Source organism: Callospermophilus lateralis, chromosome 13, assembly GCF_048772815.1.
Source record: "Callospermophilus lateralis isolate mCalLat2 chromosome 13, mCalLat2.hap1, whole genome shotgun sequence".
In the NCBI taxonomy this organism is placed as follows: Eukaryota; Metazoa; Chordata; class Mammalia; order Rodentia; family Sciuridae; genus Callospermophilus; species Callospermophilus lateralis.
In genome coordinates, this window is record NC_135317.1 from 39633444 (window position 1) to 39646883 (window position 13440).

Consider the following 13440-nt stretch of genomic DNA (forward strand, 5'->3'; position numbering starts at 1 on the left):
CTACCTCCTAACTGACTCAGGCCCTAGGCTGTGTTGGTTTGCATGGGTGAATATATAATGAAGGAAAGACCTCATCGTGAACTGCAGCCCTCAATATATATCACTACCTTCTCTTAAGCCTTCCCAAACTTCCTAATTCAGTTAAGAGAAAGTTGCACATCCTATTCAGTAATTGAAAACATTAAGCCTTTTATAAGATGCTCTCAAATGACTGGTACATGGGGTAGGATCATCAAACTGCCAAATCATTAGATGTCTGAAGTCATCCTCTATTCAGGTGGTCCATCAACCAATATCAATTAAGCCCTAGTGCAGAGTTCTAGGAGCCATGGAAGATTTGTACCATCTAGTTGGAGATAAAAGTAAACCTAGGCATCATTTAACATTATTTTATGAAAAAGATAATAGAGATGCACTCAGAGAGATGTCTCAGGAGGCAATATCATCATTGTGTAAACATAATATACTTAAATGAAGGCCGCTATGATACCACTAGGCAATATAATCTTATGGGACTACCATCATATACGTGGTCCGTTGATGACCAAAAACATCATTATACATCTCACGACATTAAAATTTTAAAAAATCAAAAAGTTAAACCACAATGTGAAAGTTTCAAAAAGTATTCAAATATGTTCTCATCCCAGACTTAATTAATCAGAATCTCTAAGATGGATCTCAGACATTTCTGAAGCCCAACAAGGTCCAGTGGTTTATGAACCACCAGAAACAACAGTAAAGATTGGGGATGCATGGAAATGTGAGAAAACCAACTGTGGTCAACAGTGGGAGGGATGAAGGAAAGAGGAAAGGAAAATCCCTTAGAGAAATATAGTTCTCCACATTCTACATTCTAGATTTTGACCCTCATCATTTTTGTGCTAAAAAGCTTTCATATTTTATTCTTTCATAAATGCAGAAAATCAAGTAAGAGGAAATCTTTTTTATCTAGAATAGATGCAGAGATGGAAGGTCTTGAACAATTTGTTTGCCAAAGATACAACCTCAAGTGAAGGAATATGATTTTCTACCAATTTTTTAAAGTGAACTTGGAAATGAACAAAAGGCTTCTTTGTTTGGGGTTTGGGAGCATAGACATGTACTTGAGTATTCAACTAAAATCTTCACATACACAGAATCCCCAGGCTAAAATTTCCCCTGGGTCTATCAGTGAAGATGGTAAGGAATCAGATTGAAATTGCCAAGTACACAGAAGATTTTATGAGCAAAGATTTCCAAACTTTATTTTTTTTTAAATTCTCAAAGATAGAAATAAAAAAACAACTTTCAGTTAAAATGGAAATATTAACTGAGAAGTGAACAGCAGAAGAGTGATACTTTCAAAAGAATTTTTTTCCAAATGAATGGAGCTATTTACCCTGAAGAGCTAGAAAGAAAAAAAAAAGCCAAATATATAGTAACTTTAAGTATGTAAAATTTGTATCCTTTGACTTGTCCTTATCATATGCAGAAAATAGGATTTACCAAAGAGAAAGAGAATTCAGCTATAGGAAAAAAAATAAGCTTCATAAAAATATATGAGCAAAATTATTACAATCCAGATTATTGAATTGGCCTCCAGAGATCCAGCACTGAATCTTAGATAGTGATGTGCTAGTTAAGTGCTTAATAAACTGAACTGCTCTTTGGGAGGGGAGAAAAAAAGCTCTGAGGTGTAGCTTGTGTTGATTTCCATGGTGTAAATGCTTTCATCATGGCTGTGTTCAGGCTACCAACATGATGTCGGTGAATACAGAGCTGGGAAGAGATGCCCAGTAGCACACTATTATAAATATGATATTTAGTCATAAATGGTACTAGGAGCATAGATAATAGGAAAATGTAATAAAAATGATTGAGTATTGAGTTTTGAATATTCATTACCTTCCAAGAAATACAATGGACTTACATCTACATTGAAGGTTTAATAATGCCTTTGTTTAACAACTGACACCAACATTTTTGAAATTTTAACAATTGGCTGTCAAGAGCCATTATGAGGCCAGCTCTAGCACAGCATTGGGTTTAGTCACTGTTTCAAGTGGAGGAGAGTCACAGAAGCATAAGTTCTCAAAGCAACTTTCCTAAGTTATTCCCAAATATTTTCCCTTTGACTTTAATCAACAGTTAACATGACTGTTTTCTTTGCTGTGAAGAAGGTTTTTAGTTTGATACCATCCCATTTATTGATTCTTGATGTTATTTCTTGGGCTTTAGGAGTCTTGCTGAGGAATTCAGTTCCTAAATTGACATGATAGAAAGTTGGGCCTATATTTTCTTCTGGTAGGTGCAGGGTCTCTGGTCTAATGCCTGGGTTCTTGAGTCATTTTGAGTTGAGTTTTGTGCAGGGTGAGAGTTGAATTTCATTCTACTTTCTATGGATTTCCAGTTTTTCCCAGCACCATTTGTTGAAGAGGCTATATTTTCTCCAATGTATGTTAATAGCACCTTTGTCTAGTATGAGATAAGTGTATTTATGTGGATTTGTCTCTGTCTTCTATTCTGTTCCATTAGTCCTCATGTCTATTTTGGAGCCCGTAGCTTGCCATTTTTATTATAGCTCTGTAGTTTAATTTGAGGTCTGGCATTGTGATTTCTCCTTCACCTTTTTTTTTTTTTTTTTGGTACCAGGGATTGAACTCAGGGGCACTCGACCACTGAGCCACATCCCCAACCCTGTTTTTGTATTTTATTCAGAGACAGGGTCTCATTGAGTTGCTTATTACACGTATACAGTACAATTTTTCATATCTCTGGTTGTATATAAAGTATGTTGATACCAATTTGTGTCTTCATACATATACTTTGGATAATGATGTCTATCACTTTCCACCATCTTGCTAACCCCCTGCCCCCTTCCTTTCCCTCCCACCCCTCTGCCCTATCTAGAATTCATCTATTCCTCCCATGCTCCCCCTCCCTATTATGAGTCAGCCTCCTTATATCAGGGAAAACATTCGACATTTGTTTTTTGGGGATTGGCTAACTTCACTTAGCATTACCTTCTTCAGTGCCATCCATTTACCTGCAAATGCCATGATTTTGTTCTCTTTTATTGCTGAGTAAAATTCCATTGTATATATATGCCACATTTTGGTGAGGATGTGGGGGAAAAGGTACACTCATACACTGCTCGTGGAACTGCAAATGGGTGCAGCCAATATGGAACACAGTATGGAGATTCCTTGGAAATATGGGAATGGAATCACCATTTGACCCAGCTATCCCTCTCCTCGGTCTATACCCAAAAGACTTAAAAACAGCATACTACAGGGACACAGCCACATCAATGTTTATAGCAGCACAATTCACAATAGCTAAACTGTGGAGCCAACCTAGATGTCCTTCAGTGGATGAATGGATAAAAGAAAAAAAACATGGCTGCTTTTTCTATTTCTATGAAGAACATCTTTGGAATTTTAATAGGAATTACATTGAATCTATATAGTACTTTTGGTAGTATGGCCATTTTGACCATATTAATTCTGTTTATCCAAGAACATGGGAGATATTTCCATCTTCTAAGGTCTTCTTTAATTTCTTTCTCTAGTGTTCTGTAGTTTTCATTGTAGAGGTCTTGACTGTATAACTTTTGCTAGTAAACGGATGGATCTGGAGGCCATCATGCTAAGTGAAATAAGCCAATCCCCAAAACCAAAGGCCAAATGTTCTCTCTGATGTGCAGATGTTAGCACACAATAAGGGGAGATAGGGCTGGGAAGAATAGAAGTGCAGCAGATTAGACAAAGCAGAATAAAGGGAAGGAAGGCAGGAATGGGATTTAGGAAAGACAGTGGAATTAATCGGAAATAACTTTCCCATGTTCATATATGAATACACCACCAGTGAAACTCCACATTATGTACAACCCCAAGAAGGGGATCCTAATTAAATAAGTCATATTTTAAGTATGTATAAGATGTCAAATTCACTCTACTGTCCTGCATATCTAAAAAGAACAAATAAGAATGAATAAATATTAAAAATAAACAAAAGTTAACATAAGAACCAATTAAGCAAAGAGAACTTTTGGGAACATTCTATCAGAAACACTGTATGCTTGTAGGTCAGTGGTTCTTTTTTTAATATTTATTTAGTTGTAGATGAACACAAAGTATCTTTATTTATTTTTATGCGGTGCTGAGGTTTGAACCCAGTGCCTCATACATGCAAAGCAAGTACTTTATCACTGAGCTACAGCCTCAGCCCTGAGGTCAGTGGTTCTTAACTGTGGCAATTTTGCTCCTGGGGGGACATTTGGGAATAACTAGAAGCATTTTTGATTTTCACACTGGGGCATCTGGTGTTAAGACATGCATTGAAGCTGAGAAACCTGGCTCTGGGTCTTCAGTACAAAGTGACATGCAATACATTTCTTATGAACTAAGTACCAGTATCTCTCCCATAATATTTTCCTCTGTCAGAGAACAAGAATTTTGTAACTCATCGTGTCTGCCCTTTATATTTCACTGGCAATAACTACATTAATCCTTGTGTATTTTTTAAGACCCTGATTTTCTGCTTCATAGTAATCTTATATATGGTCTTTAATTAATAAGATAAATTATCCTTAGAAATAGGAAGGGCATGAATAGTCCATTGGGTGTTTGGATGGATGAATGGATGGATGGATGTTTGAATGGATTTTTGGATGGATGGATAGATACATGAATGGATGGATGGGTGAATGGAAGGAAGGGGAAAACAGTAAAAGAGACACTGAAAACAATTAAGTGGCTACCAATAGAACTTTTAAATGCTTTATAGGAAATACACTTAAATAAATATTTTTACTTTCAGAGAAAAAATGATCCCTATGCTCTTGCATCCATGGTGTCCTTTGAAGTTAAGAAGATGCCTTATAAAGATCAGCCAGCTAAACTCCCAGAAGGAAGCATAGCAGTGAGTATCTTTCAAAAATACATGGGCACAAATAACATCATTAAAGTCATTTTTAATCACTGTCTAGGATGTGCCTGGTTTACATGTTTACATTGAACTGAGAAAAGTTTCTCATTTTTACTTCACCATTTTTTATTTCAGTCTGTAAATTTCCTAGTGCCTTTTGATCTGGTTTTTAAACTTCCAATATAAATTTCTACCTAAAAGAAAATTGCAGCGTCTTACTAATAGTATTCATTATTTATTAATCAATCCATTTTGTTTCAGAGAAATTCAGATAGCAATGATCATCATAATTAAATTGTGCTTAGTCTTTAGTTGTAATGGCAGCAAGATGAGTCCCCTTGTGGAGGGAAGAAACCCTTCCTGAGGGAAAGTTAGTCAGGGACTGGCGGCTGCATGGCTTTAAAAGTAATTACTTCCTCTCTGTGCAAAGAACCATGATTCTGTCCTGGAAAGAAACAAAAAAACAAAAAACAAGAGTACCCAATGAATGAAATTTCTTTTTTTTTAATTGGGTTTATTAAACATCACTGACACCCCAAATCTGTCACAGAACAACTTCTGACATCCTCAGCAATGTTGCAAGGGCTATACAGGGGGATGAAGGTGTGGGTGACAGGGGACCAGCAGGCACCATTACCAAAACTGTGCCATTCAAGTTGTGAAGATGTCAAAAACCTCTGAGAAACAGACTGTTCTGAAATACAGTATTAAGATTTCAGCTTTCATCTCTTGATCATTTCATGGATACTTACAACCCCCAGATTGAACTCTTTGTTATACAAAGTGTGGTTGGCAGGCTAGAGCCTTGGCATCACCTGGGAGATCATTAGAAATACAAGAAGGAACTGGCCTCACTCCAGACCTGCTGAGTCCCAATCTGCATTTTATCATAATCATCAGTGGATCCATAAACACACTCAAGTTTGAGAAGCACTACATTAGATGGTGTATAAGTTGGTCCTATTGATATTTCTTTCTAGCTGGGTCTTTATATATTACTTCATTGTAATAATTAATCTTTATCACCTAGTCTACTTTTAGCAAATTAAATTAAACTGATCCATTGGTCAATGATCCAACTTTGACCAATGGATTAATGAAACAAAATCATCACTCATGCAGCTTTAAAAATACATAAATATATATGTGCTAAGATTTCATCCCACATATCTGGACTAAGTAGACCTGAGGTGGGGTCCTGGTGCTGTGCTTTAAAAGCCTTACAAGTAAAATTGATCAAATTGTGTTCTATGCTTGTATGAATATTTCACAATGAATCCCACTGTTGTGTGTAATTAATATACACCAATAAAAGAATTTTTAAAAGCCTTACAAGTGCAAATTGTGTAGTAGAGCCAGAGTTAAGAACTTAAGCAGTTCAGATCACCTAGAAGAAAGCCCAAGGCTTGCAAGATAGAGTCACCCAGATTTGATCCTGGCTCTGCCTTGCTCCAATTAGGAAAATTTGGGGAAGTCACTTAACTTCCCTAAGGCTGTTAACCTCACCCGCATGTTGGCATTATGAAGGCAATTTTTTAAATTATGTACATAAAGCTCTAATATTTTACCTGGAACAGGTAAATCTCAAGCCTCAATCAATGCTTCTAACATTCCTCAATGTCTTACTTTCTCAGTAAGCCCACATTAATGATAATCAAGATAATCAAAATACAAAGTATTTTGAAGCCAGCATGGCCACATCTTTCTTTGTTTAGATCACCTCTCTTTTTCTCATGAGATATCTGCTAAAGCTTAGATTTATGTTCAACCCCAGAAAACAGAGGCTTTGGGCTTTTAATATAGAATGTTCATCCAAAGAGGTTCAAAGACTTATCGCTTGAAGGGAGATAAATCCAATCCCTTTTGTTTTCTCTGAGCACGTGTTCCATAACAGAAACACATGTTACAGTTGATTCCATCAACAGAATTGCATCTTTCTGTGCTGGCCACAGGTGATGGCCTGATGTTCTCAACTCATCTCAAAAGATCCATGAAATGATCAAATGCATGCTTCCTCTAACCGGTCTCCAGTTACCATATTGCAAAGAAATAAAAGACTTATTTTATTTTACATAGATGATTTACCACACCATTTAGGTAAAGGTTATTGAAAAAACATTTAAGACTGGAAGAGCTTTCAAGTCTCCCGATATCAAACTGGAGATTTTGCCAGTACAGAATTAGCTGTGTAATACAGGCAAATAGTTTTTCCATGAATTGAGTTGAGAGAAGAGCTCTGGTTGGGGCTGGCAGACAATTTTTGCATCAACATCTTTTCAAAGATCTTGTTGTTGTCTCAAAAAAAAAAAATACCAGCAGAAGAGAATTGCTGTAAGCTAGTAAAATCCATTGGAATGGGTAGTTTTAGAATCATCAGAGTTCCAATCAGCCACTGAGAAAAGATTGTAATGAGACTAAATAATTTGTTCTCATTTTCCCAGACATTTGTGCAGTATAGTTAGTTTGTACATCTTTCCAACATGGTCCTAATTCAGACATTTCTTGAGCCTATGTAAGCTTTACATATAGAATAAAATAACTATTTTCATCTTCTATTTGCATGATATCTGCGTTTATAACAAATGATGCCTTCATGCAGTGTGATATGTGTCCTGTTCACAGGTGAGGCAAAGGTTGTATAAGTCAAAGGGAATGAGAGAACACTGAATCATTATAGCACAACAGAATAAAGATTACTATACTTTATTACTGAACATTATTACTGAACACTATTTTGGTTTACCAACTGTTATGGTTTGACTATGAGGTGTCCCCCAAAATCTCCTGTGTTAATGCATGAATGTTCAGAGGTGAGGTGATTAGATTATAAAAGCAGTAACCTAATCAGTTCACTCTAGTTTGAATGGACTAACTGGGCGGTAAATATGGGCAGGAGGGGTGTGGTTGGAGAAGGTGGGTCACTGGGGATGTGCCCTGGAAGCTTCCATCCTTCCTATGGTTCCTTTGTGCCTCTCTCTTCCTGTCTGCCATGAGTGGAGTAATTTCCCTGTACCATGCCCTTCTGCCATGATGTTCTGCCTTGCCTTAGGCTTGAAGCAATGTAGTTGGCCCACCAAGGACTAAACCTTGAAACCACAAGCCAAAATAAATTTTCCCTCCTCTAAGTTGTTCCTATCAGGTATGTTGGTCAAAGAGATTCAAGTCTGACTAATACCCCAGTGAACCTTGACATTTTCATGCCATGTCACTAATGCCCAATTCTATAATTTACACCTGGAAAAAGTATTTGTAGTATAATTCCAAAGGGACTCATTATCAAATATTTGTAAAAAATCTTATTTCAAAATTCATATGTAAACTTCAGATCCATTTGGTTTTAAGAACTGTTAGCAAAATTTCAACACCTAACAGCAGAATCCTAATATTAAATAATTGGTGTATAGATTTACGGCAGTGACTACTTACCTTATAGGAGCAATTTAAATGCTGAAAATGAGGTCAGATCCACTTGGTGTTATTATTTTGTTCTAAATGGCACTGTAGGTAGGGTGGGTTGGTACATTTATTTAAAACATTCTTCTGACCACACCAAAGTATGTTTATACAAGATTTTATGATACATAAATACAGATGTCAACATTAATTACATTTGCAAATACAAGGAGTTTTTCTCTTCTATCTTGGTATTTTTTGTAAAGATATATAAAAACATATCATAAATGTCTATGATAAAATATAGACATTAAAAATTTATTTGTGGTCTTTCAACCATAATTAAAAAACAAGATTTATGACTTGATGAAGGTAAGATTAAATTTTTCCTATTTAAGATCACTTTAAGAAAATCCAAACCACTTATAATTTATGGACTCCACTTCTTAAACTTGCAGATAATAAGTGAATTGTTAAAATTGCATGTTATACTTTAAGTAACTACAAGTGGTCCAGTGTAGAAACTGCCAGTCAGAGGTAGATATTGAGTTCCTGATATGTGGCCAGTGGGACTGAAGAACTGAACTTGTAGCTTGATTTCACTTATACTCATTTAGATGTAAAATGAAAAACTTGAGCAAAATGAACTACTTCTTCCATTAAACATTGCTTCTTTTTTTTAGGACTATATTTCCCTTTAATCATTGAAAATTTAGCCATTATTATGTGTTACTGGTGTATAGTGCACACTGGATTCAGAGACATTTAAAAAAAATAAAAAGAGTATTAGATATCTTTTTAAATGTCTCTATCAATTACATATTTAAATGATAATAAGTTTATCGATAATAGATAATAGTTAATACTTAGGGTTAAAATATATTAAAGTTAATGTCCCCTATTTCTTTTCACCCTGGTGTGGCTACTAGAAAATTGTAAATTATACATGTGGCTCATTAGGTGGAAGCTATAGCCAAAAATAATACAGAGCTTCAGAGAACACAGAGTGTTTAATAAATAATGTTTCAAACCAATGAAAGAGTCTTACTGTAAATCGTTGCTTAGTCATTAGAAGCCCTAAAAATCTTCTGTTTATTATCTAGTGGATCCTTCAATCCAAGATTCTTGTGGGCTTGTCAAGATGAGCTGTAAGACAAATATAAATATTAGAAATTACAAAGTTTTGGTATTTGTCAACATTTTACTTCTTGGCTCAAGCTTCCCCCAAATTAGCCTGCAATTCCATAGTCCTGGCACATATTTAAATAAACCGTGATCCTATAAAAGTGATCGATTCAATTCCTTCCTTTTAAGCTCACTGGCAGTTTAGGTCTAGTTTATTGACACAGTATTGAGTTTCAGGAAAAGCTGTGTTTTGCTGGTTTCCACATGCAGGTGAAATACCCCCTTTCCATTGGCAGATTTACAGATGTGAATGTCACGGAACTCCCTAGTCACTATCCTCCCAGAAGGATCTCTCTTTCCAAGATGTGTGTGTATGTGACTTTTGTAATTACGCATTACATTTGGCTCTTCCCAGGGACAGAGCCTCCACATTGCAAGTCTGCAGAACTGCTCTGGGTCACTGTTGTTGATTTTCTGGATTTGCACTGCCCTTGGTGTAGTGACTTTCTAAATATGCACCAAAAAGCTAAGAGAGGGCTGGGGCTGTAGCTCAGTGGCAGAGCACTTGCCTACCTAGCATGTATGAGGCACTGGGTTCAATCTTAGCAGCATATAAAAATAAACAAATGAAATAATGGCATTCTGTCCATCTACAACTAAAAAAAAAAAAAAGCCGAGAGAAAGTTTAGGCAGACACCAAGGTGAAGGAGGTCTCTACAGTTGCATCCACCTGTAGACTATGATTGGGCCATCTCATTGCCAATTGGATGTCAGATAGGCAGAGAGTGAGGAAAGAAGAATGCTGGCACAGAGAGACCCCCCTCCCCCCAAGCTTGTCTTTGAATACTGTGTCCCATTTTCCTGATGAACTGCACAGGAATACATGTAGGCAATGTATAGACATGCTTCATCTTAACACTTGAGAGAACTCAGAGAAAAGGTGGTACTTTTTAAATGAACTTAATGTTACTGGAAGCAGACTGGCAACTGTTTTGATAATGAGAATTTCAGATTTTGGAACTGAAAGGGAATTTCAAATTTTTGGATCACAGCATGGTGATCATTTCCTCACAGACTCTCTTAAGGCCCTGCTGTCCAAATTTTGGGAAGTAAAAGTAAGCAAAAAGCCAGCAGGTTTTATAATTATCCCCATAAAGTAGTACCCTGCTTCAAGGGACTCTATTAAACATATCTTGATCTATTTCATGTTTTATTTGTACATTTTCATCACTATAGCAAAATAACCCTTCAAATGTCTTCATTAGCTCTTTGTAAGTGAACTTCCCTGCCTCTTTCTACAGATAGACCAGTTTTATAGACAATGCATCAAAGCCTGCTCTAGCCAAGTGGCAGAGGCACCTGGCATTCCATAACATTCCCTACTGTTAGATGAACAACGTGAAGAGTCTATGCTTCTTATTTCGTCTTCTTCAAAATTTCTTTAACTTACAAAACTATTATTGCTTCCTAAGTTTACCATGAAATAGTAGGAGATGACTTAAGATATTAATTAGGTGAATCAGGATACTGAAGATTCAGAAGCATCTGTTGCTTTTCTTACCGTGAATTTCCCTGTTAACAAATCTGGCTCTTAACAATTTCCCTGTTGACAAACTTGGCAAGCTCCAACACAAGCAAAAAACAACAACAACAACAATGAAAAAAAAAGTTTTATTGGTGGATTAGAGCTTAGGGAGAAAAGAAAAAAAACTTTTATTTTAAAAAATTACCAGAATTGTCCTTGGCTCCAGATTTCTCTCTCCTGGGTCATTGTAACTCGACTCTGAGCAGATGATCACTACTGTTCCTTTCTTTTCCTAAATTCTGAAATTCTCATTACCAAAACTGTGTCAGTTTGCTTCCAGTAAAATTATGTTGAGATACTACTTCATGCCCTTTTCCAGAGTACTGAAAATGTTAGGATTGAGCAGTGCTTTCATGTGTATTATCAGATGTAACTAACCAAGGCAAAGGAACATAAAGAGAAATCATATAGATTCTGATATGTTCATGTAGTCACATATACACAAAGGATCATCTTAAAATAAATTACCCGAGCTGTAGAATCCAAGTAGCATTGCAACCATTTGGGGTACTTAAAATGCTTTTCTCCAATATGTGGACCATGTGTCTCATCTTTGAACAGTAGCAAGCAGGCAGTCATGATGCCATCATTGGGATGGAATGTCACCCTTTCTTATTGATGAAATGGGGAAAATGCTAACAAGTAACATTAACAGGCAAAGGGAGAAAGTGTAGTGGTGAGTAGATTAAGGCTAGCCTTTTTCTTATTTAGAAGGTCTGTCAAGTCTCTGACACTGCTGTCAATGTTGAGTGACTACTAATCTCACTATTCTGTGGATTCCATTGTTTAATCTGGATAAAAATGATACCCAGGGCTGTAGAATCAGTGAATTGGGGCCTCACCATGTCTGCAGTATAGGGGAAGTGAACTGAAAGGGGATGAGCAATTAAAAAACCAGGACAAGCTGAGAAGACCATCAGCAAGGTGCCCACATCTAGTTAAGAAGACAGAACAGAAGAGGGAGCATGGGTAGGGCCCAATACTTGGGTTCAGCCTATGAAAATATCCAGACATTTCCTGCCAGGGCAAGTTCCAGAGCTACCAAGCTTAGTCATCATTTTATCCTCTCCTGATGAGTGGGTTGTAGAATTGTGGTCTAAAGTTCTTGGGCATGTTTCAGGACTGGAATCATGATCCTTTCAACTAGCACACTTAAAACTAGGAACACAGGGCTGGGGATGTGGCTCAAGCCGTAGTGCGCTCGCCTGGCATGCGTGGGGCGCTGGGTTCGATCCTCAGCACCACATAAAAATAAAATAAAGATGTTGTGTCCACTGAAAACTAAAAAATAAATATTAAAAAAAAATCTCTCTCTATAAAAAAAAAAAAAAAAAAAAAACTAGGAACACACAGACCATTAGTGAAAGCCATGCTTACTCTCTGTTAAAACCTGGCATGCCTGTATTGGTGAGTAACATTTGAGGCCAGTAATTTTTATTTTCTTGCCCAAAAGGTTTTAGTAGCATGGCCAGGTCTCTCCTTGCTTTTTCTGGGTGCAGGGAGCAGTATGCAGCTTCCTTGCACAGACTCCCAGCACACAAGCAATAGAAGTGCTTCTTACGTCCACTCCGGGAGGCAAGGATGGGTCATAGGTGTGGAGCATGCCATCCAGCTAGAAAGGTCTCATTTTCCTCGAAGCTCCTTCACAACAGTGGGGAATGAAATGGGATCCAATCTCCAGATGCTTATTTCAACTCTGCACCCCAAAATTGGATTTAGCATTGAAGGGGGCTCCAACACATCAAGATGACATTTACTTTGCTCACTGCCATGCCACCCTAAATAACATCAGAGATTCTCCAAAGGACAATGGTATTTACTTGAGAACAGAACAGCAGTGCAATGGAAATGTGCATGCTGTAGTAAACAGTAAGCGTATTTAAAGAAGTTGCAGCAAGGCAAAATGTTTAAAGGCAAAAAGGAGGATTTTATAAAATAGGGTGAAATAATAATCCTGAACCACAGAGTCTTTAAATAAGATAGAAGAAAACAATTTTACAAAGCTGTTTGGCCAATAAGTATCTGTTCAATTTTAGACTGGCATCCCCTTTTATTATTAAATAAATTAAGCTGAAAAGGGGTTCAGCAGGTGTTCAAATCTAGTTAGAAATCATCAAGAAGGTTAGAATTCATGTAATCTAATCTGATCATTTTACAGATGATACAACTGAGTCCCAGAAAAACTAAGCAATTTCCACCACTAACAATTGCCAGTTGTAGGATTCTTTAGAAAATTCTGTGCTCTATCAGTGAAAGAGACCCCAGTGCTTGAAACCCAATTTAAAGTTCTTTCTTTCCGCCTTGTTGGTTCCTGGTCTGCGGCAACACATGACTAAATTAGTCAGGGTCACTCCAGGTGAATTGGGCTGGCTACTAAATAATCACAGGCACAGAAAGTAATGTGAGGAGCAATGGTTTCTTAGCCC

General features: G+C 36.9%; 1 protein-coding gene across 1 annotated transcript in view; it reads left to right on the forward strand.

Annotated features, from left to right (window-relative positions):
• Itga8 (integrin subunit alpha 8) overlaps positions 1-13440 on the forward strand; it is a 168056-nt gene that overhangs the window by 149533 nt on the left and 5083 nt on the right. Inside the window, exon 28 of the mRNA XM_076873117.1 lies at positions 4804-4905. Coding sequence (XP_076729232.1) covers positions 4804-4905 — 102 coding nt within the window. The remainder of the gene's footprint in view (positions 1-4803; positions 4906-13440) is intronic.